General features: G+C 49.9%; 6 protein-coding genes across 6 annotated transcripts; 4 read left to right on the top strand and 2 right to left on the bottom strand.

Moving 5' to 3' along the window:
- Positions 1-755: 755 nt before the first annotated feature.
- On the top strand, positions 756-7047 carry sidD (nonribosomal peptide synthase SidD; the record flags this gene model as incomplete). Its single annotated transcript, XM_056965328.1, has 2 exons — positions 756-1190; positions 1249-7047. The coding sequence occupies 2 exons, from the start codon at positions 756-758 to the stop codon at positions 7045-7047; spliced, it is 6234 nt and encodes a 2077-aa protein (XP_056825281.1).
- Positions 7048-7874: 827 nt separating this feature from the next.
- On the bottom strand, positions 7875-11910 carry N7477_003664 (ABC transporter ATP-binding protein; the record flags this gene model as incomplete). The annotated part of the gene is made up of 2 exons (XM_056965327.1): positions 7875-10918; positions 10971-11910. 2 exons carry the CDS (start codon positions 11908-11910, stop codon positions 7875-7877), a joined length of 3984 nt encoding a protein of 1327 aa, XP_056825280.1.
- A 1241-nt stretch (positions 11911-13151) lies between these two features.
- Positions 13152-14544, bottom strand: N7477_003663 (GNAT family N-acetyltransferase; the record flags this gene model as incomplete). Its single annotated transcript, XM_056965326.1, has 2 exons — positions 13152-13523; positions 13585-14544. The coding sequence occupies 2 exons, from the start codon at positions 14542-14544 to the stop codon at positions 13152-13154; spliced, it is 1332 nt and encodes a 443-aa protein (XP_056825279.1).
- Positions 14545-15102: 558 nt separating this feature from the next.
- On the top strand, positions 15103-15977 carry sidH (enoyl-CoA hydratase/isomerase family protein; the record flags this gene model as incomplete). Its single annotated transcript, XM_056965325.1, has 2 exons — positions 15103-15331; positions 15388-15977. 2 exons carry the CDS (start codon positions 15103-15105, stop codon positions 15975-15977), a joined length of 819 nt encoding a protein of 272 aa, XP_056825278.1.
- Positions 15978-17371: 1394 nt separating this feature from the next.
- N7477_003661 (uncharacterized protein) lies at positions 17372-19340 on the top strand (the record flags this gene model as incomplete). Its single annotated transcript, XM_056965324.1, has 3 exons — positions 17372-17670; positions 17729-18342; positions 18409-19340. The coding sequence occupies 3 exons, from the start codon at positions 17372-17374 to the stop codon at positions 19338-19340; spliced, it is 1845 nt and encodes a 614-aa protein (XP_056825277.1).
- A 1274-nt stretch (positions 19341-20614) lies between these two features.
- Positions 20615-21976, top strand: N7477_003660 (uncharacterized protein; the record flags this gene model as incomplete). The annotated part of the gene is made up of 1 exon (XM_056965323.1): positions 20615-21976. One exon carries the CDS (start codon positions 20615-20617, stop codon positions 21974-21976), a length of 1362 nt encoding a protein of 453 aa, XP_056825276.1.
- Positions 21977-23965: the final 1989 nt, after the last annotated feature.

Here is a 23965-nt window from a genome sequence, read left to right as displayed (position 1 = left end):
CATCTGATGCATTTCACTTGATTTCGAACAGAGAGAAGCCTTTATAAAAATTTCCTCGGTATTTCAGGCTCAGCTCGGCATCCATCGTCCCCTGTCAATGTCCCCTCCATGTGCACTCCAACGATTCATAGCGGTGAAAAGCAATGACAACCTGCTTTCTGTTCCGACCTTATCCGGCACAACCTTGGCCGTTACAGGCGGATTCGGTACATATCGCAACACATCGCTTAGACTCGTCTTTCATCCGCACGCAATCTCCCTATCACGGGAACCCCTTAGGCAGGAATACTGATTGGGCAAAGCCCACTCTCATGGTCGGTACTTGCTGCCTAGTGGGGGTGATGATCTATTCCTCATTCTCATTGTGGATGCATTGGGTCGCAGAGATGGAAATCTTTCAGAAGTCTAGCGCAATTCGCAGCTGAATCCGAGACATTAGGTGGGACTTCTTCAAAGGTACCCGAAACGTGCATTTCACCGTTATCGTATTGTCGTAATTACCGTACACGTAACACCCGAACAGAGCCCACAACCGCCGATCTCGGTTTAACTATACCTTGGGCTTGGCCTTTGTGATTGTTGCTTCGCGGCAAGTTCGCCTGTGGGGACTTGATTGAGACTATATAACGTAAACCCTACCTCGTAAGCTAGGGTAGCTCTAGCTCGTACTGGGCACATCTAATCCTACAGTTCTCCAACCATCTCCACGATAACGAGTTGCGCCAGTATCTATCCCAACCCGGGTTGTGGTCACGATGGGATTCATATCTCCTGAGAGCACACAAAGCCTCAATGAGTCAAGAACTGGACATTTGACTAAGCCCGTGGAGACGAATCGCGATGGTCTACGGTCTTTCAAAGTCGTAGGGCTCACGTCGGAGACACCAACATGCACGGGCATGGATGAGAAGATTGTGTTGGCATCCTGGCTGCTAGTCCTTTTGCGCACTCAAGAAGACGGTCGCGCCTCTTTCGAATGGACATATAAGGGCGAAGAGGATGGAGGCGAAATGGAGCCGGTGCACAGTGTTTCCTCAGATCAAGTGATGCCAAGTCTACAAAGTAACATTGGGCAAGTCGCCGCGGCAATTTCCAATCAAATTGAGAGGGTCGCATCGAGCCCGCGAGCTTCTTCTTCACTTGTACTGAGCACCAGCTCTTTTTCGCAAACAACAGAGGGGACGGATCAAGTTAGTACACATCCCAGCGCTCCCCAGAACCAATCGGTAGCTGACAGCGAATTGACAGGACGCTCTGCATCTTGAGGTTCGCTTCAATCGAAATCACCTCAAGATCCGACCAGTATGGCAGAGTAACAGTTTCCTGCCTTATACAGTAACTCGCCACATTGAAACACTGGTCGATACTGTCAAGGCATTCATTTCGAATTCCGATGCCTCCGTCGAAGACAGTATTCGTCCGAGTGAACATGATTTGGACCATCTTTGGGGCTTGAACTATGACCTGCCGCCATACTATGACTTTTGTATGCACGATGTTTTCTCCGGAGTGGCTCGGAAATTTGCCGATAAAGAGGCCATTTCATCTTGGGATGGCAGCTTGACTTATGGCCAAATCGACCGCTATTCGGCATTCTTGGCTAAAGAGCTCCAAGATTCGGGTGTCAAGCTCCACGATTTTATTTCTGTGTGCTTCGAGAAGTCACGCTGGACAATAGTTGCGGTGCTTGCCGTGATGAAGGCAGGAGGAACCCTTGTCATGATGGACCCGACACTCCCGCTGGCGCGTCTCCAGAATATGGCAAAGCAAACCGGTTCAACGACTATGGTGTCATCTCGCAAGCAATATGACCTTTCAGTGGAGATTTTGCCGGACGGAAAGCATTTCGTGGTGGAGGAAGAGGAGCAGGCGAAAATTTCTTCTTCAGAGCCTCTGCCAGAGCTTCCAACAGTCCCGTCCACTGCTTTGATGTACCTCATATTCACATCTGGCAGCACAGGTACTCCCAAGGGCGTCAAGATCTCCCACGGAACCTATACAAGTAGTGCTTTCGCCAGAGCGAAAGCAGTTGGATATACTGAGACTTCACGTGTTCTTGATTTTGCGTCCTATGCCTTCGACGTCAGCATTGACAGCATGCTCTTGACTTTGGCCAACGGTGGTTGCCTATGTATTCCTTCCGATGAAGACCGACTCAACGACATAAACGAAGTGATTCGGAATATGAAAATCAACTACGCAGGTATAACTCCCTCGGTTGCTCGTATCCTCGAGCCGGATGTCATTTCGTCCCTCGAAGGTCTTGGTCTTGGAGGAGAGGCTGCCTCGGCTAGAGATGTCACGCTTTGGGGCAAGGATACCAGAATCATCATTGGATATGGACCTTGCGAGTGCACTATTGGTTGCAATATCAACAGCAGTGCTGCCACTGGAAGAGACTACGTCTCCGTTGGCCCTGGTAATGGAGCTTCCATCTGGATTGTCGACCCTGATGATCATGAGCGACTTATGCCTGTTGGTGCAGTTGGAGAGCTTCTTGTCGAGGGTCCAATTGTCGGTCAGGGATACCTGAATGATGATGAGAAGACTGCCAGTGTTTTCATCCAGAACCCATCATGGCTTGTTGCAGGTCATAAGGGCTTTGCTGGGCGTCGAGGCCGTCTCTACAAGACAGGTGATCTGGGCAGATATGACCCTGATGGCTCAGCAGGGATCATCTTCGCTGGGAGGAAAGACACCCAGGTCAAGCTTCGTGGACAACGTGTTGAGCTGGGGGAAATCGAGAGCCAGCTTCAGTCCCGTCTCCCTTCAGGCACCACCATGATTGCGGAGGTCATTACGCCTCAAGGGTCCGGCGGTCAGGCTACACTGGTGGCATTCGTTGCATCTCAGTCCGCAAAGGGAGATACAAACAAGGAACTTGCCTTTGTTTCGATGGATGACCTGCGCACCGCACTCTCCAAGGCCGACACAGAAGTCACCAAGGTGTTGCCACGATACATGGTTCCCACTGCTTATATCCCGGTGAACTACATACCCACTCTCATCTCAGGGAAGACGGATCGCAAGCGCCTTCGAGCCTTTGGAGCTACGGTTGATCTACGGCAACTAGACCAAGGTTCCACAAGTGCTGCATCCAGGCCACTGAATGACCTCGAGCTGCGATTGCGACAGGCTTGGAGTGAGATTTTGAAGATAGACACCGAGTCAATCCGCCTTGAGGACAATTTCTTCGCTCTGGGAGGTGATTCCCTAGGAGCAATGAAACTGGTGTCTGTCTGCAGAGGCCTAAGGCTTGATCTATCCGTCATTGGCACATTTAACCATCCTACACTTTCTTCAATGGCTGAAGTTGTGAACTCCATTGATTCGGAAGTGCAGACAGACACACCAGCGTTCTGCATGACTTCTCAGCCTCTTGAGAGCGCCTGTCTTGAAGCGGGGCAGATTTGTGGAACAGACCGGTCAGCTGTCGAAGACATCTATCCATGCACACCCACACAGGAGTCCTTATTTACCTTTTCTCTTAAGTCTATCGAGCCCTATGTTGCTCAAAGAGTCTCTATCATTCCATCGCATATCAGCATAGAGGACTGGAAGAAGGCATGGGAGGATGTGGTTGCCACAAGCCCGATCTTGCGCACCCGCGTGGCTCAGCTTCAAGATCCAGGACTCCAGCAGGTCGTTCTGAAGGAGTCCATCTCGTGGAGGAATTCTACTGATCTGGAGCAATATCTGTCAGATGATCGGAACGAGAGGATGCATTTCGGGGAGAGCCTCGCTCGCTATGCCATCGTTAATGATTCAAAAGATGGCAAGCAATATATGGTATGGACCATTCACCATGTTGTATATGATGGGTGGTCAGAACCTGTGATTCTCGAAAAGGTCAAGAAAGCTCTCAGGAACCTACCTGCTGAAATAGAGACACATATGAAAGACTTCGTCAAGTGGTTCCGTGACACGGATGAAATTGCCATGCAAGAATTCTGGCGTCGCGAATTGAAGGGTGCTGTCGGTCCGCAGTTCCCTCGCCTTCCCTTCCGTGACTACTTGCCAACCCCAACGGGATACGCTGAGCACCAGATTCCTTTGAAAACAACCGCTGGATCTCCCTTCACTCTGGCCACGCTGATAAGAGGTGCATGGGCACTAGTGGCGTCGCAGTACACTGGAAGCGACGATGTGGTCTTCGGTGAAACGCTAACAGGTCGGGACATTCAGCTACCTGGTGTCGAGAATGTGCTGGGTCCACTCAATGCGACCATTCCTATTCGTGTTCATGTCAATCGGAAGAAATCCGTTGAGTCATATCTTCAGAGTATCCAGCAAGCCATCTTGGCTCGAACGCCTTACCAACACATGGGTATGCAGTTCATTCGCAAGGTCAGCAGAGATGCCCAACATGCATGCGAGGCCGGTACCGGCCTGGTCATTCAACCTGATCCTGAGTATGAGGTCAGCGAGCTTGGCTTCCAGCAGGGAGATCCTGCACGCGAGGCTCTCCACTTCAACCCCTACCCACTCATGCTGGCATTTGGTATTCGGAAGGGTGGCTTTAGAGTCTGCGCAAGCTTTGATCCAGGTCTGATTAAAGAGTCCCAAATGCAGCGCATTCTAGTTCAGTTGGAGACGGCGTGCTCCCAGTTAAACAAAGATCTTTCCAGAAAAATCGACCAGATCTCATGTTTGCCAGAAGCCGAGTTGAACCAAATTTGGCGATTCAATGAACTCCCACCCTTGTCTTTCAATGAAGAATCTGGAAAGCTCCGTGCCGATCCTACCATCAAACAAGGATCAGTCTATCCTAGAGCAGCAGTGCCCTGGGTATGCGACCCCCGAAATCTAGACCTTCTATTGCCCATTGGCTGTGCCGGCGAGCTCTTGCTCGAATGCTCTTTCTTGGGTCAGACGACCGAGTCACCTCTTTGGCTTTCTTCTGGAAGCTCTGAGGTCGCGGGCCGCTCTGGAAGAATACAAAGGACAGGAGACATCGTTCAGTTGCAAGAAGACGGCAGTCTAACATTCGTTGGCCGCAAAGAAGAGATTGTGCCTGTTCATGGGCATGCAGTGAACATGGCGGAGTTTGAGTCCCAATTTGCACAACACCTCCCGGAATCAACGCGTGCTGCTGCTGTCGTTTCCAAGTCGTCGCTCGAGTCGGAGCTGATCATCTTTATTGAGAAGCAAAATTCCCAAGAAGAGACGGTCAATGTCATGTCGACGAGCCAAGAACTCGTCCATGGCTCAGAATCGCAGCAAATCCAAGCAGTCATCTGCTCCACTATCCCCATTAGTCTTGCAGCAGCAATCAAGAAGCTTGACAAGTACATTCGGGACGATCTTCCGTCACACATGATTCCCTCTGCATATATTGTGATTGCAGAAATGCCAACTTCGAAAGGACAGATTGATCAGAGTGTCTTGAGCCAGATTGCCTCAAAAATCCCCCGGAATGTCCTCTTTGAGCTTCAACAAGGCTTCAAGGACTCATGGAAGAAAGTCTCTGCTCTGAAAAGTCTATCAGCGTCGGAAAGCATTCTCCGGGCTGCCTGGGCTAAAATTCTTGGGCTCAATCAGGACCAGATTGACGTGGATGACAACTTCTTCCGTCTGGGTGGTGACTCCGTTCTTGCAATGAAACTTGTGTCCAGTCTCCGTTCTCAAGGGCACATTTTGTCTGTTGCCGACATTTTCCAGCATATGCGCCTTCGCAATGCAGCGAAGATATTGAAGGTTGGCCAGGCGGCTGCAGCCAAAGTTGAGTCCTACAAACCATTTTCCACCCTGAATTCAATCAACAAGGATCAATTCTTGTCCGAGGTTGTTCTACCCAAGCTTCAAGTATCGTCCTGGTCTGTTCAAGATGTGCTTCCCGTGACAGATTCCCAGGTCATTGATATCAAGGCAACCTTCGAGGCACCTCGTACAGCTGTTCAATACACACTGTTGTACTTCGACGGCGGGATCTATCGCAAGCAACTGCTTCGTGCATGTGGTGATCTCGTCAAGACTCACGACATCCTGCGCACTGTCTTTATTGAGGATAACTCGATCTTCTACCAAGTTGTCTTGAGCGATCCTGATATCCCTATTGCCATGCACAAAACTGATGCAGATCCCGAACACTTCGTCGCTGAGCTCTGCGCCGAACAAACGGACTCAGGGTTCCACCTTGGATCACCTTTCTTCAAGATGCACCATGTCGAGGGCAAAGATGGCCGGGAGTGTCTAGTTCTGGGACTATCTCACGCCCAATACGATGGAATTTCTCTTCCCAGACTACTGCAGGACCTTGAGACCTTGTACACCGGAGGAAAAGTTGCTGACTTCGAGCCTTTCTCCTCTTACGTGGCTTGGACTGCTACTGAAAGCGTCCAGACGAAGGCAATCGCCTACTGGCGCGACCTTCTGAATGGCTCAGCCTTATCAGTTCTCCCCGGCACGACAACGCAACCCGAAGACAAGGGTGAATTTCAGACAAAAGCTGTCGAAAACTTCAAGTCCGTCGAAGAAATCACCACTGCAAATATTCTTACAGCGGCATGGGCCCTTCTGTTGGCTCGCCGTCTCCAGACGATGGACGTCACGTTTGGCAGCGTCACATCTGGCCGCATGATTGATCTGCCCAATGCAGAGAACATCCAAGGGCCATGCTACCAGCTGACCCCGATTCGGGTCCCTTTCCAGAACAACTGGACAGCTATTGACCTCTTGAAATTTGTCCAGAAGCAGAGTGCACACTCTGCTGCTTATGACTTCCTCGGTTACAAGAAGATCTCGAAGGAATGTGCACAGTGGTCGCCAGAGGCTGCCGGCTTTGACTCCCTCGTTCACCACCAAGACTGGGATGATTTCGATAGCATGCCATTTGCTGGTGGCAGCTGCAAGGTTGATATCTCCAGTCCACATGGAGACTCTCCTCGCCCCTTCAAGGTTGTTTCTTTCATGAAAGAGGAAAAACTGCATGTTGGTGTTGTTGGAAGTGAAAGAGATTCAACTTTCGCAGGCTCAGTCCTCGAGGAGCTGGCTGCTATTGTTGAAGAAATTTGTACTCATCGTGAAGTTACTTTGCTCGACGCCTAGTCTTCCTAGATGATCGGCTGCGTGGTCTACGCTTTGAATCAGTTGATCAAGAATTAGTGGGAAAGGAGATCGTGATTATATTTGGCCATTGTGGCAAATTTCAAGTTCTACTTTACTTTTTCACCACAGTTGGTTTGATATCTATTGATGTTCCAGTCATTCAATTCTCCCTTAAGTCAGGTTCATTTGGCGAAGAGACTGTGCTTAGATATGATACGCCAGTTTGAATAATGTATTTCCCGGCAAGCCCGCCACCCCAAAACATAGTAAATGCAATGATTTCTAGCTCTGTATTTCACCACTACTAAGCAAATTTAGGTGCCTTCATATAATAGTATACTATGTCTTACTTACTGTCTAGTACTTGATATTATGAAGTCAATTGCCTTACGCGCTGAGATAGACCATCATATCCAAATATGTTTCGACATCTCGAGTGTATTTTTCCGTAAAAGTGATGTAGGAATAAAGCAATTCCTACGATATCAGATGAGCTTGCCTAAAGCCTAGACCAGTAGCTATAGGCAAAATTTGAATTTTACATCTGAAAGTGTTGTTAAGATACAGAGTTAGAACTTATTGTAGTTACTATGGTGTTTTGGGGGTGGCGGGCTTGCCGGGATGGGGGTCTTACTGGGATTGACGTTAGTCATTCGAACGTTGGAAATGTGTCCAGACATGCATCCATTCTACACGGGCTAGACGACGGAAGAAGTTTTTGTTTTACAGTTATGATAATGTATGGTGAAAGATCAAAATGGCATGTTGGGAATCAAGTTCTAGATTAATTACGAAAAACAATAAGCCAAATCTGCAACAAGCTTTCATCAGGTAGCCACGGTCTGGTGCATAACATTGGCCCGATAACTGTCAGACCTATCGAGCAACTCTTCATGTGTGCCAGAGTCAATACATTTGCCAGCCTCGATCAAGAAGATTGTATCCGCCTTCCGGATGGTATGCAGGCGATGGGCAATGGCGATGACAGTTATGCCACGAGCAGCCTTCTCAAGACCATCCTGCAGCAACTTCTCGGATTCGGCATCCAGGGCACTAGTAGATTCATCAAGAATCAAAAGCTTAGGCTTACGAACAAGCGCGCGAGCGATTGACAGACGCTGCTTTTGACCACCAGAGAATTGGCTGCCATTGGGACCACACATGGTATCGTAACCTTCTGGCAATCCCGCAATGACATCGTGAATATTGGCAAGCTTGCAGGCCTCTTCGATTTCCTCTTGGCTCGCTTCATGGTCAGGCCTAGCACCGAGACCGATATTGAACTTGACGGAGCCCTCGAAGAGTACACTCTCTTGGGGCACCAAGGCAATGGATTCACGGAAGGCCACATCACGGTGCTTGGTTACATCGACACCATCAATGAGAATCGAGCCGGATTCCGGAGTGTACAAGCGCTCAACAAGAGATATGATGGTTGATTTACCGGCGCCACTGGGACCAACTAGGGCACAGAACTTGCCTGGTTTGATATCAACGCTCAAACCAGTCAATACCTTGACATCAGGGCGAGCAGGGTACGCAAATTGCACATCGCGGAACTGGACACTGGATGCAGGACCACTGGACGGTACAATCTTTGGTTCCGTCACGGCCTCAACGTCTTCCTGTGCGGAGGAATTCTTGAATGAGCGCTTGTCAACATGACCGCGCATTCCGTCAGATCCAATTTCGATTAAGCCCAAGATTCTGGCCATTGCGTTTCTGGCACTAGAAAGCTCAGGCGCAAGAGCAAACATTTGACTCCACAGAAGGGCGCTGACGAGGAGTGAGAACACCACAATCAAGAATTGAGTCTGAGTGTAGTTGCCGTTGATGATCTGCTTAGCGCCCCACCAATATGCCAAAGCGTTCACACAGTTACCGAGGAAATAGGTCAGCGCCTGAAACAGACTTGCCTGCAGAGTGACCTTCAGAGTCTCCTGATTAGGACCCTTCAAGGATCGGCGGTAGGTGGTAAGGGTTGACTCTTCCAGAGACAGCGATGCGACGGTCTTAATAGACTTGATCGCCTCAGTGCCAATATCCACTGAGTAGGTATATGCGTTTTCGTGCTTCTCTTCAAACTTTCCAAGAATAATAAGCTCCATCATACCAGCTCCAAGAAGAAGCGGGACCAAAGCCAAGCAAACTAGGGCAATTCTCCAAGCAATAATATGAGTCAAGATAATCGCCGCAACAAGGTTAACGCTAATAGCGAACAGCGAGCCAATCACAGATCCGCTGAGTCCAGCAAGAGCATTCCCGTCACGAGTGATATAAGAAAGAAGAAGAGCTGGGGTTCGGTTCTTCGATTGATGCCATTGAAGATCCTGTTCAAAGAGCGAACGGAATGACAAGACTCGAGCGGTGTACACGACCTTCTCAGAGACCCAGCCAAATCCAGCCCAACTGGCGAGGTTTGCGAAGAATTCGATGATTGCGAGAACAAAGAACATCAAACCAAAGAAGTCACCACGGTTGCGAATACTGGCGGCGCCTTTGCAAGGGTTCAAACTTCCGACAGTGTTTCCGAAAATCACAGCTTCGCCAGAGAATGCACCTCCAACGACCACAGCGCCTAAAATTGCGATCAAAATCATCACCAGGTGCGGCCGTAGGGCTGGCGCGTATCCCTTTGCGAGTGCCCATAAAGACTTCTTGGGGGTCTCAGGTTCCTCCTCATCTGCGGCAGGCTCGTCAGAGTCACCAGCAGGTTGCTCGGTTGTTGAGATCTGGGCCTCAGCTTTTCCAAGGTCGTTTTCTGTAGAAAGACTGGCCTTTTCCCCATCGGTGTCGGTCAGAGAAGCCTGGTCAGACTTGGTAATGCTGTCTGTGCCGGATGCCATGTTGAGTCTCCCAGGTGCAGTTCCAAGGGTTTGCAGCTTGACCAGATCAGCATATGAGCCATCTTTTGCCATCAATGTTGCGTGGTCTCCCTGCTCGATTATTTTGCCCTTGTGCATGACGATAATGTTATCTGCGCTTGTAATAGTGGATAGGCGATGAGCGATCGTGATAACAGTACGTCCGGCTGTGATGTTGTTGATGGCTTTTTGGATGCGCTGTTCGCTTCGAGAATCCAAAGAGGCAGTGGCTTCATCCAAAATGAGGACTGCGGGGTCCTTCACAAGAGCACGAGCGAGAGAAACACGCTGTTTCTGGCCACCGCTGATCAGACGGCCACTTGATCCAACGCTTGTACCGTATCCATGCTGCAAGTTCGCAATGAAGCCGTCGGCATCTGCAAGTTTAGCAGCATGCTGTACCAAGTTGACAATTTCGACGATGATGGGGCCACGTGCTTCAGCTGCAGCCGTGATGTCTCTGCCTTCCCTTAACTCAGCTGCCAGGTCTTCCAGCTCAGTGCCAAGCAGAATCTCCTTCAGGTGTGCGTGATCAGGCTTGCTTGAGTTGAGCAAACCATGAGCGATGTTCTCCAATAGTGAGCGATCAAGCAAAGAAGGCTCCTGCTGAACAAGACTGAGAAATCCTCTCAGATCACGCACGTTGACATCGCGAATATCCTGGCCATCAAAGGTAATTTGACCCTCAGTCGGATCGTACAGTCTGGTGACCAAGCTCGCAATAGTTGACTTGCCGCTTCCAGAAAGGCCAACAAGAGCGGTATGTTTCTTGGCAGGTAGACTCAGACTAATCTTGTCCAGGACGGTAATTTCCGGCCGAGAAGGATAGATGAACGAAACATTCTGAAAGTCGAAGCCGCCCTGGGCTTCAGTGAGGCGAAGGCCGGAATCACCAGTGCCATCGATCAGAGACTTGCGATAAAGATCCTCGCGCAGCTTTTCGTAGGAACCGGTAGCGGCCATAAAAAGATGGATGAAGGGCGCGACTTGACTTAAGGTCAAGGTGGCTGTCATTGTGTTATTGGAAGTTGGGGGCACAGGTCGCGCAGTCAGACATACCTTCTATCAGAACGAAGATCACGGTGAACACCGCACCGACGGTGGTACCAGACGTGCCATTTTGGACGGCGTCGGCGACTTTCTGACTTCCCTGCCAAAATGCAAGACCGTTGGCGCCATAGGCAATGAAGTAAAGGACACCCGATTGGATGCCAATAGCGGTAGCCTTCTTCAAGCCTTGGTGCTCAGACGACTTAAGGGCGTTAGAGAACTTCTCCTCCAAGCGCTTGTTCGCTCCAAAGGCTTGCACAACGATAATGTTGGAGAGACCCTCGGAAGCTATTGAAGCAGCGGAAGCAGCATAATCGGACATGAGCCCAGTATACTTCTCAATGTAATGACTTCCAACAAAGGACATTATGAAGTAGGCCGGGATCAGTGAAAGAAGAATAGCCGCGAGCTCCCAGTTTTTGATGAAAGCCACAATATACGCTGTGACGAAGAAAGAGAAACTGGATAGAACGATGCCCGCCTTCTCAGAGGTGCCGGATCGAATAGTCTGTATGTCACTGCTGAGTCGCGAAGCGACCTCACCAGGAGGGAGCTCGTCAAAGTGCGAGGGTTCCTGTCGAAGCAGATTTGAAAGATACTTCTCACGCAGTCTCTGGGAGAGACGAGCACCGAACATGGTCCAGCATGTCAAATGAATGTAAAACAACACGAATTGGGCAATGGCGAGATAGAAGATCAAAAGAATTTCGTGATTGATACTGTTCTGATAGCTGGCATCAGAGCTTGAAGAGTCTTCACTCGACTCATTGCAAGACACGGCGTTGAAGTTGTTGATGAGTTGACCGAAAATGATTGCAATGATTGGGAACGGAACACCAGACGCAATGGAGCTGGCGATACCGCATATTAGCATGAGATAGTCGGCTTTCTTGGGGTTGGCAGCCAAAAGCAAGCGGGGATAAGCCGCGAGCTTCTTGATCATGGCCATTGTGACGAAGGTGTCAGAACCTTGAGAACCTCAGAGTTTAAAGTTGCGAACAGCCCCGGATGTGTTTGCCCGTCGGGCACTAACTCCTAGATGGCACTGCGCCAGGACTCAGAGGCCGTATTGCCTCGATCAATGCGTCCCTACACTGCCAGAAAGCTTCAGGGAAGTCGGCTATGGGAGCCGTAGGATTGAAACTGACAAGGTGAACATGTGCAGTCTGCATGAAAGAAAAATTGAGACCCCTGGGAAACAGCCAAGAACAGTCTAGGGATCTGCCGACTTCGCTTCTAACCGGAAACTTGGGATCCCGAATCAGATAACATGAGAACCCACTCGCTTGAAGAACAATGAATCATCCAGGAGACCGAACTTTTATCTGATTTCCAACTGCGGGACCGTTTCAAATACACCATGGTTTTACGGTGTATCGTACTGACATGAGATACCTCCGTAAAGTGACAATACGAAGTACCATCAACACGGCTATTGCGAATCGGGTAATTTCCTCGAGCATCGCAGCAATGACTCTGCCTGACTCCAAATTAATTCGGCTAGGATGCATGGAATGGAGCCATTATGACGACTGACGGCGGAGAATATCACTGATGGGGTTGCAGCGCGTCCTACTGTGGGTACGAACCAGCCTTGGCATTATTTGCTCACTTACTTGGCCTTGTATGACCTTTGAAGCTCGTTTAAAAATTGCCCCGTCCGCTAAAGGCGGCGTTGCGTGGCTTTCTGAATGGAACCCGGCGCCTTGGTGGCGACAAAGGACGGATCAGATAAACCTGAAGAGGGGAACCGTTGTTTGTGTGGGACCCACTCGTCCATTCGCTTTTATTTCATAGCCTAATCTCCACACAATGTTACAAAGATTCCGCAAAGGCCCGTCCGCATAATAAGTTTCCCGTGCCCGGAAGAAGCTGCCAAGGGGAGACTTCTGAGGTCCCACTCTGTATTCGCGTCAATTCGGAATCGAGCGAGATACCTAGGATGCAACAGAGGAACTATGCCCTAGATATCCTCGTGGGCCAAGACCGACGGCCTTGGCCGTTGGCGAGGCAAGAGTTTTGCTCATTCTCCTCCCGCTCCTTCCGGTGGCCATTCGGTTGATTTACTGAGGGACTATCGAGGGACCACATCTGGACAAATGAGGTCATGGTCTGTGTTGAATGCACGCGGTCATCTAGGTATATACATTTTGGTCGTTTCTTAGTACAAGCCGAAGCTATCGCCGAGCTTCAGAGCTTGGCATTCCAAGCTGCGCGATCCGCGGATTCCAAGGGTCGTTCTCGTCCGTCCCAGAAGATTGGACAGAGCTGGAACCATTTCTCTCGGCTGCAGATTGAGTGAACTGATCGCTTATGTCCTAGGTCGACGTATTTGCCGATGGTGAGACCTTGGGAATTTTCATAGGAAAGAATGGTGGCGCCGGTGGCTTTGGGCTCGCCGACCACGTTGATTGTCCGCGGGTCATCCAGGAAACAATAGTGGATGCAGCTTGAATACCATGCATTGACCCGGTGCGCTCCCCGGAATGACGCGTCCCCAACAAGCGAGTGACGGCCACGATCGTAGTCGTGGGCATCATAATGGGCGCCGTAGTGATCCTCCTGAAATCGAGTGGTTAGCATATATGAATGCGAGAATTAAACAACCACAGTGGAGATTTACCTTTGCCCAATAAAGCTCGTAGTAAGAGAAACGGGTATTGTCGAAGCGGCCGAACAAGCAAAGCACGTGGGGATCGAAATGTAGTTTTCGCAGGTACGCTCGGTGCTCATCCAGGGTGCCGGTCTCGTTCCACCCTTGGGCAACACGAGGGTCGTTTTGCCATGTGTTGAAGAGCTTCAAGTGTTCCTCATTCTGCCAGTCCACAACTTCGAGGGAGAAGTGCTGATTGATCTCGGGAATATAACGGCTGTATGCAATCGATCCACCATGAGGCTTAGGCCGACGGGTAGGGTGTCGGGTATACACGCGCTCCTCGGGAAATTTGTTTGTGATCTGATATATCTCCGGCATTATTGGGTATTGTGCCAAGGTTTGCCGCAGAGGGCCGTCTGTGCCATCTCCAACAACCCAGATTGGGCGAGGACCGGTTGGGGAGGCCGCACCCTGCCAGAAGGCATTGCGAAGAATCAAGATTTCCTCGGACTCCCATGTCGCCCTCTTCTTTGCATCCCATGGCTTAGGAGGCTCAATTCCGAGACCGGTGACGAGAAGCTCATTTCGGATGATCTCCTTCTCATCGCCGGTCAGGGTTAGTCTGAAGTACTCATACGTCGGATGAGCAAGGTAAATAGCATGGACCACATTCCAAATCTGGCCCAGGGAGGGGGTAGTGCCATTAACCCAGTCAAAGACAGTCGAGGGACTTCGGCAAGCACGTGCCCAGGGGGTATTGTCATTGTCCGGTGGGCAAGTCTCTTTGGACGGAAGAGACAAATCGAGCCACGACAAAGAATCGGAGTGAAGCGGCTGCGGTAGGGGCCTTCCATCCGAGGGCAGGTTCTCCAATTTCAAGACTAGCTTGGAAGGATTCGTCTCAATGGCAGTTTGCACTTGATAGGCCGTCAAATAAGGGTGCGGTAGCTTGACCGGAGGGTACTTCTGCGCAGGTGTGGAAGGCATTGTGAAGTGTGATCCGGTAAGAGCTGCTCTTTATCTGAGGATAGAGTCGACAAGGGGATTTTGCAGCCACAGACGTAGTTTATTTTTGGAGCCACAAGAGGCGGGGAAATGGGGGTGGCGGTAGAACGGTGATTATGTCGAAGGGAATGAGCCCGAAGCTATATAGCTTCCGTGTCTCAGAGTACATGGTGGGTGGAATTACCTGCCTCGGTACCTGCTGCCTAGTGTGACCACCAGCGGGGTGAGCAATATTATTTCCGAGCCGTCTCTTGTCAGATTCAGAAATCAAGGACCGATATGAGAAAAATTTTCTCGGCAAACACAGAAACTTAGAAAGCTGGGGTGGGTCAGGGTCTTCCTTTTACCACTGGGGCCTTCCAGCCAAGGGTGAGGAACCGACCCCGTCATACCAAATTACCGGCGCTAGGCTACAAATGTCTGAGGTGACGGAATGCAGATCCGATACTTTGAATCATTCAATGGCCCACAGGATATAAGGCACGGTATCTATCTGCTTGTCTTGTCCCCTTCGCATTCGACTTGCGGGCCGATTGTACCATGTCTCTACGGTCAAGACCATTGAGCTACGAGCATTTTAGTGTCTCTTTCCCCTACGATCGGGTGGTCCAGGTCACTTTGACCCGAACTGACAAACTCAATTCAATCAACAAAGCTACCAGTCGACAGATCCAGGAGATCTGGGAACTCTTTGACCAGGATGAAAGCCTCTGGGTTGGGATCATCACTGGCACCGGCAGAGCTTTTTGTACCGGGGCTGATCTTCACGGTTTGTGCCACATCGAGCTCGTTCTCTCTCAGGTAATAATTGACGAGTTTTTACAGAGTGGAATGCTATGAACAAAGCCGGCGTCGTCAATAAGATGGACGCTCCAGGTCTCGCCGGACTTCCTCGTCGAAGTGGCAAGAAACCGATTATCGCAGCCGTCAATGGCATTTGCATGGGCGGAGGCTTCGAGATGGTGGCAAACTGCGATCTGGTAATCGCAGCCTCGACCGCTATCTTCTCTCTTCCGGAAATCAAGCGTGGGATCGTGCCGGTAGCGGGATGCCTTCCGCGGCTGACTCGGTCGATTGGATTGCAACGTACCACAGATCTCGTGTTGACAGGAAGGAACGTGAGCGCTCAAACACTCTACGAATGGGGTCTTGTCTCGCAAGTGGTTGATTCGCCCGGGGATGTTGCCAAGGCCGCTTTACAGGTGGCCCAGGAAATGTGCAAGAACAGCCCCGACGCTCTGATAGTCGGCCGCGAAGGAATCCGACTCAGTTGGGAAGCTGGAAGCGTGGAAGATGCCGTCACCGCGTTAGCGAACGACTGGTATCCTCAATTGGTCGCTGGTCGCAACTTCGCCGAGGGTATTCAAGCGTTCGTGGAGAAGCGAGCACCGGTCTGGACCAATTCCAAGCTGTGAACGGAAATTTGCGCACGAAGGTTCGGCATAATCGAAGGAAAATGCGCATCAAATCTGACTGAATGCCCCGCTTGTGGCGTCTCTAGGTAAATTTGTCGCCAGGATATGGTCGGGCTCTTTCCTGTGGAAAGGTCTCAGTTATCAGATGTCGTCCTTGGCGTGTCATCGTAAGCGGGGCGGGTACCTACCATTCTGGGTTACCAGGTCCGAATGAATGACATACCCCATTATCTCCACTAATGCGCGGTCGCTGGTGATTGCAACCTTCCTATGGGCCCCAAATGCAAGAGAAGATACCCAATTGTTCGGGCTCTGCTGGGCGCTGTCCCGCGTGCTCCCCGTTTGGTTCTTGATTCACCGAAGGCCGCATGAGAGTTTTCATAGGAAGGGAAAATTGATCTGATGTCGAACGTTCCAAGGTTCATAATGGATCTAGCAAGGACTCCATAAGTAATAGGATCTGATAATAGCAGACCTCCACCAACACGACCAAGTTCCAAACCGGATCTGTATAACGAGGTGCGGTAAAGTACAGGCGGTATGTATCGTATCAAATACGCGGTAACGTGGTTATCCGGGAATACCTCAGACATCGCTCAGCGTTCCGTTGACGAAGCCCTAAAAAGTCTGGGCATCAAGTACAAATCAGGAGAGTACGTAGCCCTAGCCCTAGTCTTTCATGGTCAACGACCGCGATCACAACTAGTTAGGTAACAGCATCGGATGATTCCGAACGGATCCCTGGGGGTTGATCTGGGCTGATCAAAGTCGGTTGCTCTGACCCGATGTTGGCCGCGGGGGCTAAGAAAGATCTGATAATTTCTGGTATAATCTTGTGATATTATTCTGAAATCAGCGCGGTTTCCTGCCATTTTGCGCGAGAGCCGAGAAAATTCCAGTGCTTGTGGCGGACAAGCTCCACTGGGTATTTCCCGGTCGTGGCCAAGCGAAGCTTGATGTGAGCGAATCCGAAGCTTGATGTGGATGAAGCACCAACGCACTTTACCGATTCAGGTGTAGACTGGACTCGGTTCTCGCTAGATAAGATCATACGGACATCTGATTAGATCGCACTGGCAGCCTAGCCCGGTTTTCTCCCAATCTACTTGTGCCGCCAGTGGAACCCTCTGTGGGTTCGCCGAGTATGGCCGGAGCATCTTACGAGGGAAAAGATTTTCATTATGGTGAAATTAGCAAATCGTTAGCCAAGCCAGGCCCAAGAACCCCCCGTTCTCGTCCGCGTATTTGGGCTGCGTATGCTTGTTTTCTCTTGTTTCTGAACTATCGGTCCAAAACAGCCGATCTCGGTCTTTGCGTTCTATAAGGGCAAAGGCTTACCTGTTTAGCTTCGCTCTATTTGATTTCAACTCTGACTCAACCATAGTCAAATCATCATGGGTTTTCGTCCTTTAATTCGAAGAGGCCGGGCGGTCTTCCGTCGTGTCAAGCTTGACCAGGATGAGGCGGCCACCAGCAGTTCTGTCGATGTGGACATTTCCAGAACGGCCGCTGAGCCAGAGAAGAACCTTGATAGAGAAGCACAGGCTCCTTCCTCTGATTCAGAGTCAGTCGTTGCCACCAACGGTAAAGGAGTGGAGCCCGTTCCCTATGATGAGCTCCAAACTGGTGTCAAGGATGTCGAAGCCCTTGCGGAGACTTGGTCCAAGGGAGCCTTGATTGCTGTCTTCATCAAGTTCGTCAATTCATAGAGAACGATTCATTCTATCAAGTCCACTAACACACCCCGATAGCATCTGGTTCCTTTACTTTGTCTATGCTTTTGTCTCCTCGGTCAACGGCAGCTTGTACAGTTATGTCGCAAGTTCATTCGAGCAACACTCGCTGTCCAACCTTCCCACTCAACTCTCCGATGCTTTCTCGGCTGCCTGTTACATCCCCGTGGCCAAGGTCCTTGATACTTGGGGTCGTCCTCAGGGTTTCGCCCTGATGTCCTGCTGTGCCACAATTGGTATCATCCTCATGGCCGCCTGCAACAGCTTTGCGGCATACTGTGCTGGAAATATCTTCTTCTACATGGGCTTTGGCGGTATGGAATACTGCGTCGATGTTATTACGGCCGACTTGTCCCAGCTGAAGAACCGAGGATTGGCCTACGCCTTCACCTCCTCGCCCTACATCATTACTGCTTTCGCCGGGCCCAAGGTCGCGGACGAGTTCTACACCCAAGTCAGCTGGCGATGGGGCTACGGTTGCTGGGCAATTATCTTCCCGTGCTTCGCTGCTCCTTTGTTCTTCACCCTGAAGTGGAACCTTGACCAGGCGAAGAAGCAAGGCAAGATTGTCCGAGAGGAAAGTGGCCGAACGCTACCTCAGAGCATTTGGCATTGGTTTATCGAGTTTGATTGTGAGTCTACCCGCGTCATCCATTGTCTGATCCGGCATAACTAATTTCGACCTTTCCATCCTTTAGTCATCGGTGTCTTGGTGTTCACTGCCGGTCTCGTCCTATTCGAATTGCCCTTCGACATCGCAAGTGAAGCTCCTAACGGCTGGGGAACTGGTTATATTATCGCTATGATTGTGGTCGGATTCTCCATGCTTTTCTTCTTTGGTATCTGGGAGAAGTACCTTGCGCCGAAGCCTATGATGGACTTCACCTTCCTTACTGACCGGACGGTCGTCGGTGCCTGTCTTCTGGATGCCACCTACCAACTCTCTAACTACTGCTGGAGCATGTACTTCCAGAACTTCCTGCAGGTCGTCAACGACTTGAGCATTACCACGTCCGGATACGTTGTCAACGTCTTCGACGTCGTTTCCGGTCTTCTTCTCCTTGGCGTCGGCTGGGTTATCCGCCGCACTGGCTACTTCAGATGGCTCTTGTACATTGCTGTGCCTCTTTACATCTTTGCCCAAGGTTTGATGATCTACTTCCGCCGTCCTGATCAGAGCGTGGGCTATCAGGTCATGTGTCAGATCTTCATTTCCATTGGCGGTGCGGTGTTCATCATTGTTGAGCAACTCGCTATCTTGGCTGCCGTCGACCACCAATACGTTGCTACTGCACTTGCAATGCTGAATGTTGTGGGCACGATTGGTGACTCTGCCGGTATTACTATTTCTACCGCGATCTGGACCAACACTTTTGAGCCTGCTCTGCAACGCTACCTTCCCGAGGAGGCCTTGTCCAACATTGACAGCATCTACGAAGATATCACCGTCCAGCTCAGCTACCCCGTCGGATCTGCTGCGAGAATCGCCATCCAAAAGGCTTACTCCTACGCTCAGGTCAGAATGCTTGCTGCTGGACTGGGTGTCATGGGTCTCGGACTCATCTGGACGTTTGTGATCAAGGACATTAACCTCAAGAAGATCAAACAGGTTCACGGCAATGTCTGGTAAAAATATTGCCTATCTATGGACTTGCGAAGGATTTTATGGCCTTGTCAGGCTGCAGCTGTCCAGACTTGTGAGCATCTCGTTTTGCTAGGCTCTACATTTTCTAGGTCGACCCAATCAAGGCCATCCTCTCCAGAAACAGTCCGTCCCCTGATTTGATTCTTGTTTGTTCTGTCTCGCCTCATCACGTAGACTGATCTCTGCTTCTGGAATGCTTCACAAAAAGTCCGTAATCATAATTATCATATACCCGTGTTCTTCTTCCTTTCCATTTTCTTGTATCATCGTTCTTCCTTGAAAGTGTTTTACGCCACACTTGGCCACTTGATCATCGCTGAGTTGTTCTGCGTTGTCCTCTTTTTCAGTCTCCGATCACAAGCTCATTACTTTTCATATGCTTGGCATGATTCCAAGCAATGCATAAAGAGTTTCCAACACTTGTCGAGTGGACCATTTCGTAAGACTCATAGCGCATCACGCTTCTACTCATCATCAAACTACGCATTTAGCTCGGTTACAGAGTTGTGACCTTTGGCTAGTGATGACCCCGAGAGTTCTAGGCACTTCGGCAAACCTCCATCGCCACACTGCCTTTATTAAAAGACTGCAATCTTTGATTGCTCTGTTCAATTTCAACCGTTCAAAATCAACCTGGTGCCTGACAACCCTTGCGCCTGCCTGCCTAGCGGGAATTCCTCGATCGTCGCTATTGACCTATCGACTCTAAATGACTCTCAATATGAAAAACATTACCATGGCATGTCAACCAAACTGCCGCCATTGTAGTGTCGAAAGAAGTGCCATCAAAATATGCGACCTATCTTCAATCTACAGAGTTTGCGAAGAGACTGTTGCGATTGCAAGCTGCTTTGCTGTCAATTATTTTGTTCACCTTGGATTGAAGGAACCGCTCAGTATGTTCCGAATTGAATTTCTGAATAAAATCATCCTTCGTAAGTTTGCACCTCTCAACAGTTCTCCTTTCCATCTGTTTCGCTCTTCGGGATAATATGGGTTTCCTCTGAAGCTTCATAGGTCGCTAACAAGTCCTATTATCCAGACCCTTGAGCCAATTTCTCTCTGCAAGCTCACATCTTCTACACGTCAATATCCCACCCACAGATTTAGATACGCTTCCTTGTAACCACAACCACTCAACAAGACGTCTTCAAGTGACTTTCCAGATCGGACTTAGTTGGTTTGTCTCGTCTACTTCCTTCCTTTGATTTGGACCCAATGCTCATGAGACTTTTCAACAGTTTCCGAATTTCATCGACATGGACCTCTGGCCATGCGGGCGTCTCCCTGCAGCATCGGGTAATGATCCTCCTACACCATCCCCGGATCCAACAATCAGTTCCGGTCAAATATCTCATCTTACACAAACGTATGCTGTCGCCGACTTCGATAGAATCCGCACTCTCAGCCATGCGCAGACCGACGAGTTCATGAACTGGCCCTTCCCAGCCGAGAGACGTCTGCCAGATATTGGCGTCTACTTGGCGCTCAAGACTTTATCTGTGGTGGAGCGCTCTGAGCGCTATCCTGTTGATTTCGACTGGCGTGGAAATATCCGAGTGGGCCGCAAACCCTGTGGAGAGCCCGTCATCGTACAGGCTTACGGTCTCTTCTGGATTCCTGTATGGAAAAAGTCAATTATTCTCTGCGGCGAAGAGTTGAGTGAAAGACACGGCTGGGTTATCAGACCCCCACCTTCCTCGGAGCTCTCAGAGCTTGAGCCTGCATTCTACGCGGGGCTTGTGCTCCTCCCCTCGGACTATCAGAAACGGAAGTATGTGGAATTCTTGCGATGGGACTATGGCCGCGCTATCAACGCCAAATGGGATCAGCGGGTTACTGAGCTCAACGCTCATACCGATTTCACACGTGGCTGGGAGCAAAGAGTTCTCGAACTCACCAATGCTCGCAGTCCAAGGTTCAAAGTCATGCGGACCATTCCAGGTTTTCGAATGACCGCTGTCAATCCCATCGTGGACATTGACTGCAGCCATGCTCCTATTTCCTGTATCCCGAATCATGCTACGCTACGCAACCTGCCATGGCAGGCTGATCCCTGGGCTCCGCACCCACGAACTGATAATTGGTCCTTCGATCCGCTCCTCCAGAGACCGTTCAATCCTCTCCCAGTTCAATTAATAGCTACCCGTTACGACTGGACCAACCTTCGTAATAGTCCTGTTTATGATAATTGGCTTGTGCTATTCGCCGAAATCATGTGGCGGGTCAAATCCGAGCCTGAGCAATCGGCGTTCAGGGCATTTAGCAAAGCACTCGTTCATCGTTGTGAGATTTTTAGCTCATTTCCCGATTCGGCAAAGGGTTTCAATATGCTGTCTTTTAAGCAAATCTCCCTTGACGGACCGGGAGGTTTGCGAACCCTTCAATTTATGGAAAGCTGGAATGATGCTCAGCAAAAGGTTCGCAGACTTGGAGACACTCGTCTCACGAATATCTTCACCCATTTCCTTTGTGCCATGCAGGTTCCATGCCTAGCAGTCAGACCCTTGCGTCCTGCCGCAGTGCATGAGCTCTCTAACTATCTACGCGCTTCCTTGTCCTTCAGCTATGAGAGTTTCTTGGAATTTCTGAGAAGTGCCCCTCGCCGTGAACGCTCATAATTGTCAATTCTCATTCGGGCTGCTTAGATGCGGGCATTTATCTATCTGCACTAGCTCTTTACATCTCTGCTGTTGTATTATTATCATCATCTATCTCAGATAATAGAAAAAGATATTCTTCCATCGTGCCCTTATAGTCCTAACCCTCAATGAGAATATGTTCATCATAAGAAAATGCCAAGAGAATCCAACAAAGATGCGTAAAGTAGCATTCAGGGGTTCCATCTTCATTTTTTTTCAAGATATCTTCGAGACTCTTTCAGTATAATGTTTAGCCAGGGTCTGGTTGTGTTAGATGCAGCCTACTAGAACCGTACCTGCACGAGATGCGCATTTGCATTTACGACAAGTAAAGGTAATACTACTTATCTGAGTAAATTCGATCGCAAGGGAACTTCTGAATCGAGCCTCGACATTCGATACCACATTTGGTCCGATGCTGCTATACACTTTACTCGTGTAGCTGATCATTGCTGAAACCTGGCCTACATGATCTTGGCATTTCACTTCCGCCATCATCTCCCAATGACGACTCATTATTCGGCCCATCCACTAGGACTCCCATTTTACTTAATTGGCGGTTTCGACGATCCTAAGCAGAAGCTGGGAAGGAAGTCAACAAGACAGACGATCAAAGCATCAGGCTTTCCAGCTTTACGGTCAGATCGTTATTGCAAACGTAGGCAGTTCAAATAATAACGCATTAGACAAACAAGGATTAGCCTATAGGGGAAGGGCGAAGAAGGATATTGAAAGAAAATTATGGCAAGTGGCCTTGAACACGGATAAGCAGCCCACGGCCACTTCCAAGATTCGATGCCACTAGCGGGGATGTGGGGTTTCAAATTTACCCCCGCAGTTTGAGAGAGACAAAGAGAGATGTAAGATGGCGTGGCGTATCTTGACCAAAACGAGTCTAGTGGAGCAAAACCTGTTCCTTAGCCTAGAGCAATGGTTACTGAAGACTTGGGGAATGACTGCACTGAAACATGGATCTAAATACTCCTCGACATGCAAACTCCGAGGACCGCAAAGCTCTGTCATTTGCTGAGATGATAGACTCCATTTTGCCAGAATGCAGTGCGCTTACCATCTCGGGGCTGTGAGATCCGAGGCGCGCATATGCAGGGTTGCCCGAGCAAGCAGGTGGAGACGCGCAATGGGAAGGGATAAAACGCCGAGACTCTCTGGAACCTGGTCTCCATCGAGACGTCTGCCTAGTGTGAGATCCAGCACGCGAGTTGAATGCGATCGGCACATTTTCCGACGCGAAAGAGCTGTTTGGGATCCACTCTCAGAACCTTCTGAGGCGTCAAGCTCCTTTATTCCTTCTAGAGCCCTGATATCTGTCTGCATCGCCGGTTCTCAGGCTATATGATACAGACTGACTATTTTGCAGTAAATTAATTTTCCAATTGCTGTGACACCGGCTCTTAACTAACATGAAGAGCGCTGGGAAGGAAGAACCGAGAGCAGTCCGGAGTCCGGAGACGCGACTGGGCCTTAGTCCTCTGCACCCCAGTCTAGAGCTCCAACAGGTCCAGACGTGCCAGTTAGATCCGTAAATCCGTGTTGTGTTGCTTAACGCGTCCATCGGCGCATATGATCGACTGCGGGCTTATCTGATCTTTATTCAGCTGCAGTGGCAGTGGAGTCGCTATTACGTCGAGCTGATAAATTAATATTGGTCCGGCACGTCGGCAATAGTGCGTGTCCTTCGTCATCTTTATAAGCGTGTAGCTAGCAGTGATTATACGTGTATCCTAGGGTACCATAATAGCTGGCTCAATTGTTTGTCGGGATGATAGATTGATAGAGAACGCCCGATTCAATAGAAGCTGCATACTAGAAGTCTAGGGAACCATGTCAAATGCCCGTCGAGGGGGCTACCGCAGGCACGGCCATGGATCGACTGCCCTAGCGTCGGATGTTGCTGAAGTTGCGGTGGCATGAAAATTCCAAGCCCACGATATCCCGTTTGGGACGACG

Source organism: Penicillium maclennaniae (genome assembly GCF_028827695.1).
Source record: "Penicillium maclennaniae strain IBT 15551 chromosome Unknown utg000003l:1.0-5670915.0:1.0-5674809.0, whole genome shotgun sequence".
Lineage (NCBI taxonomy): Eukaryota > Fungi > Ascomycota > Eurotiomycetes > Eurotiales > Aspergillaceae > Penicillium > Penicillium maclennaniae.
Note: the sequence above shows the minus strand (reverse complement) of the source record. Positions and strands in the feature narration are given on the sequence as shown.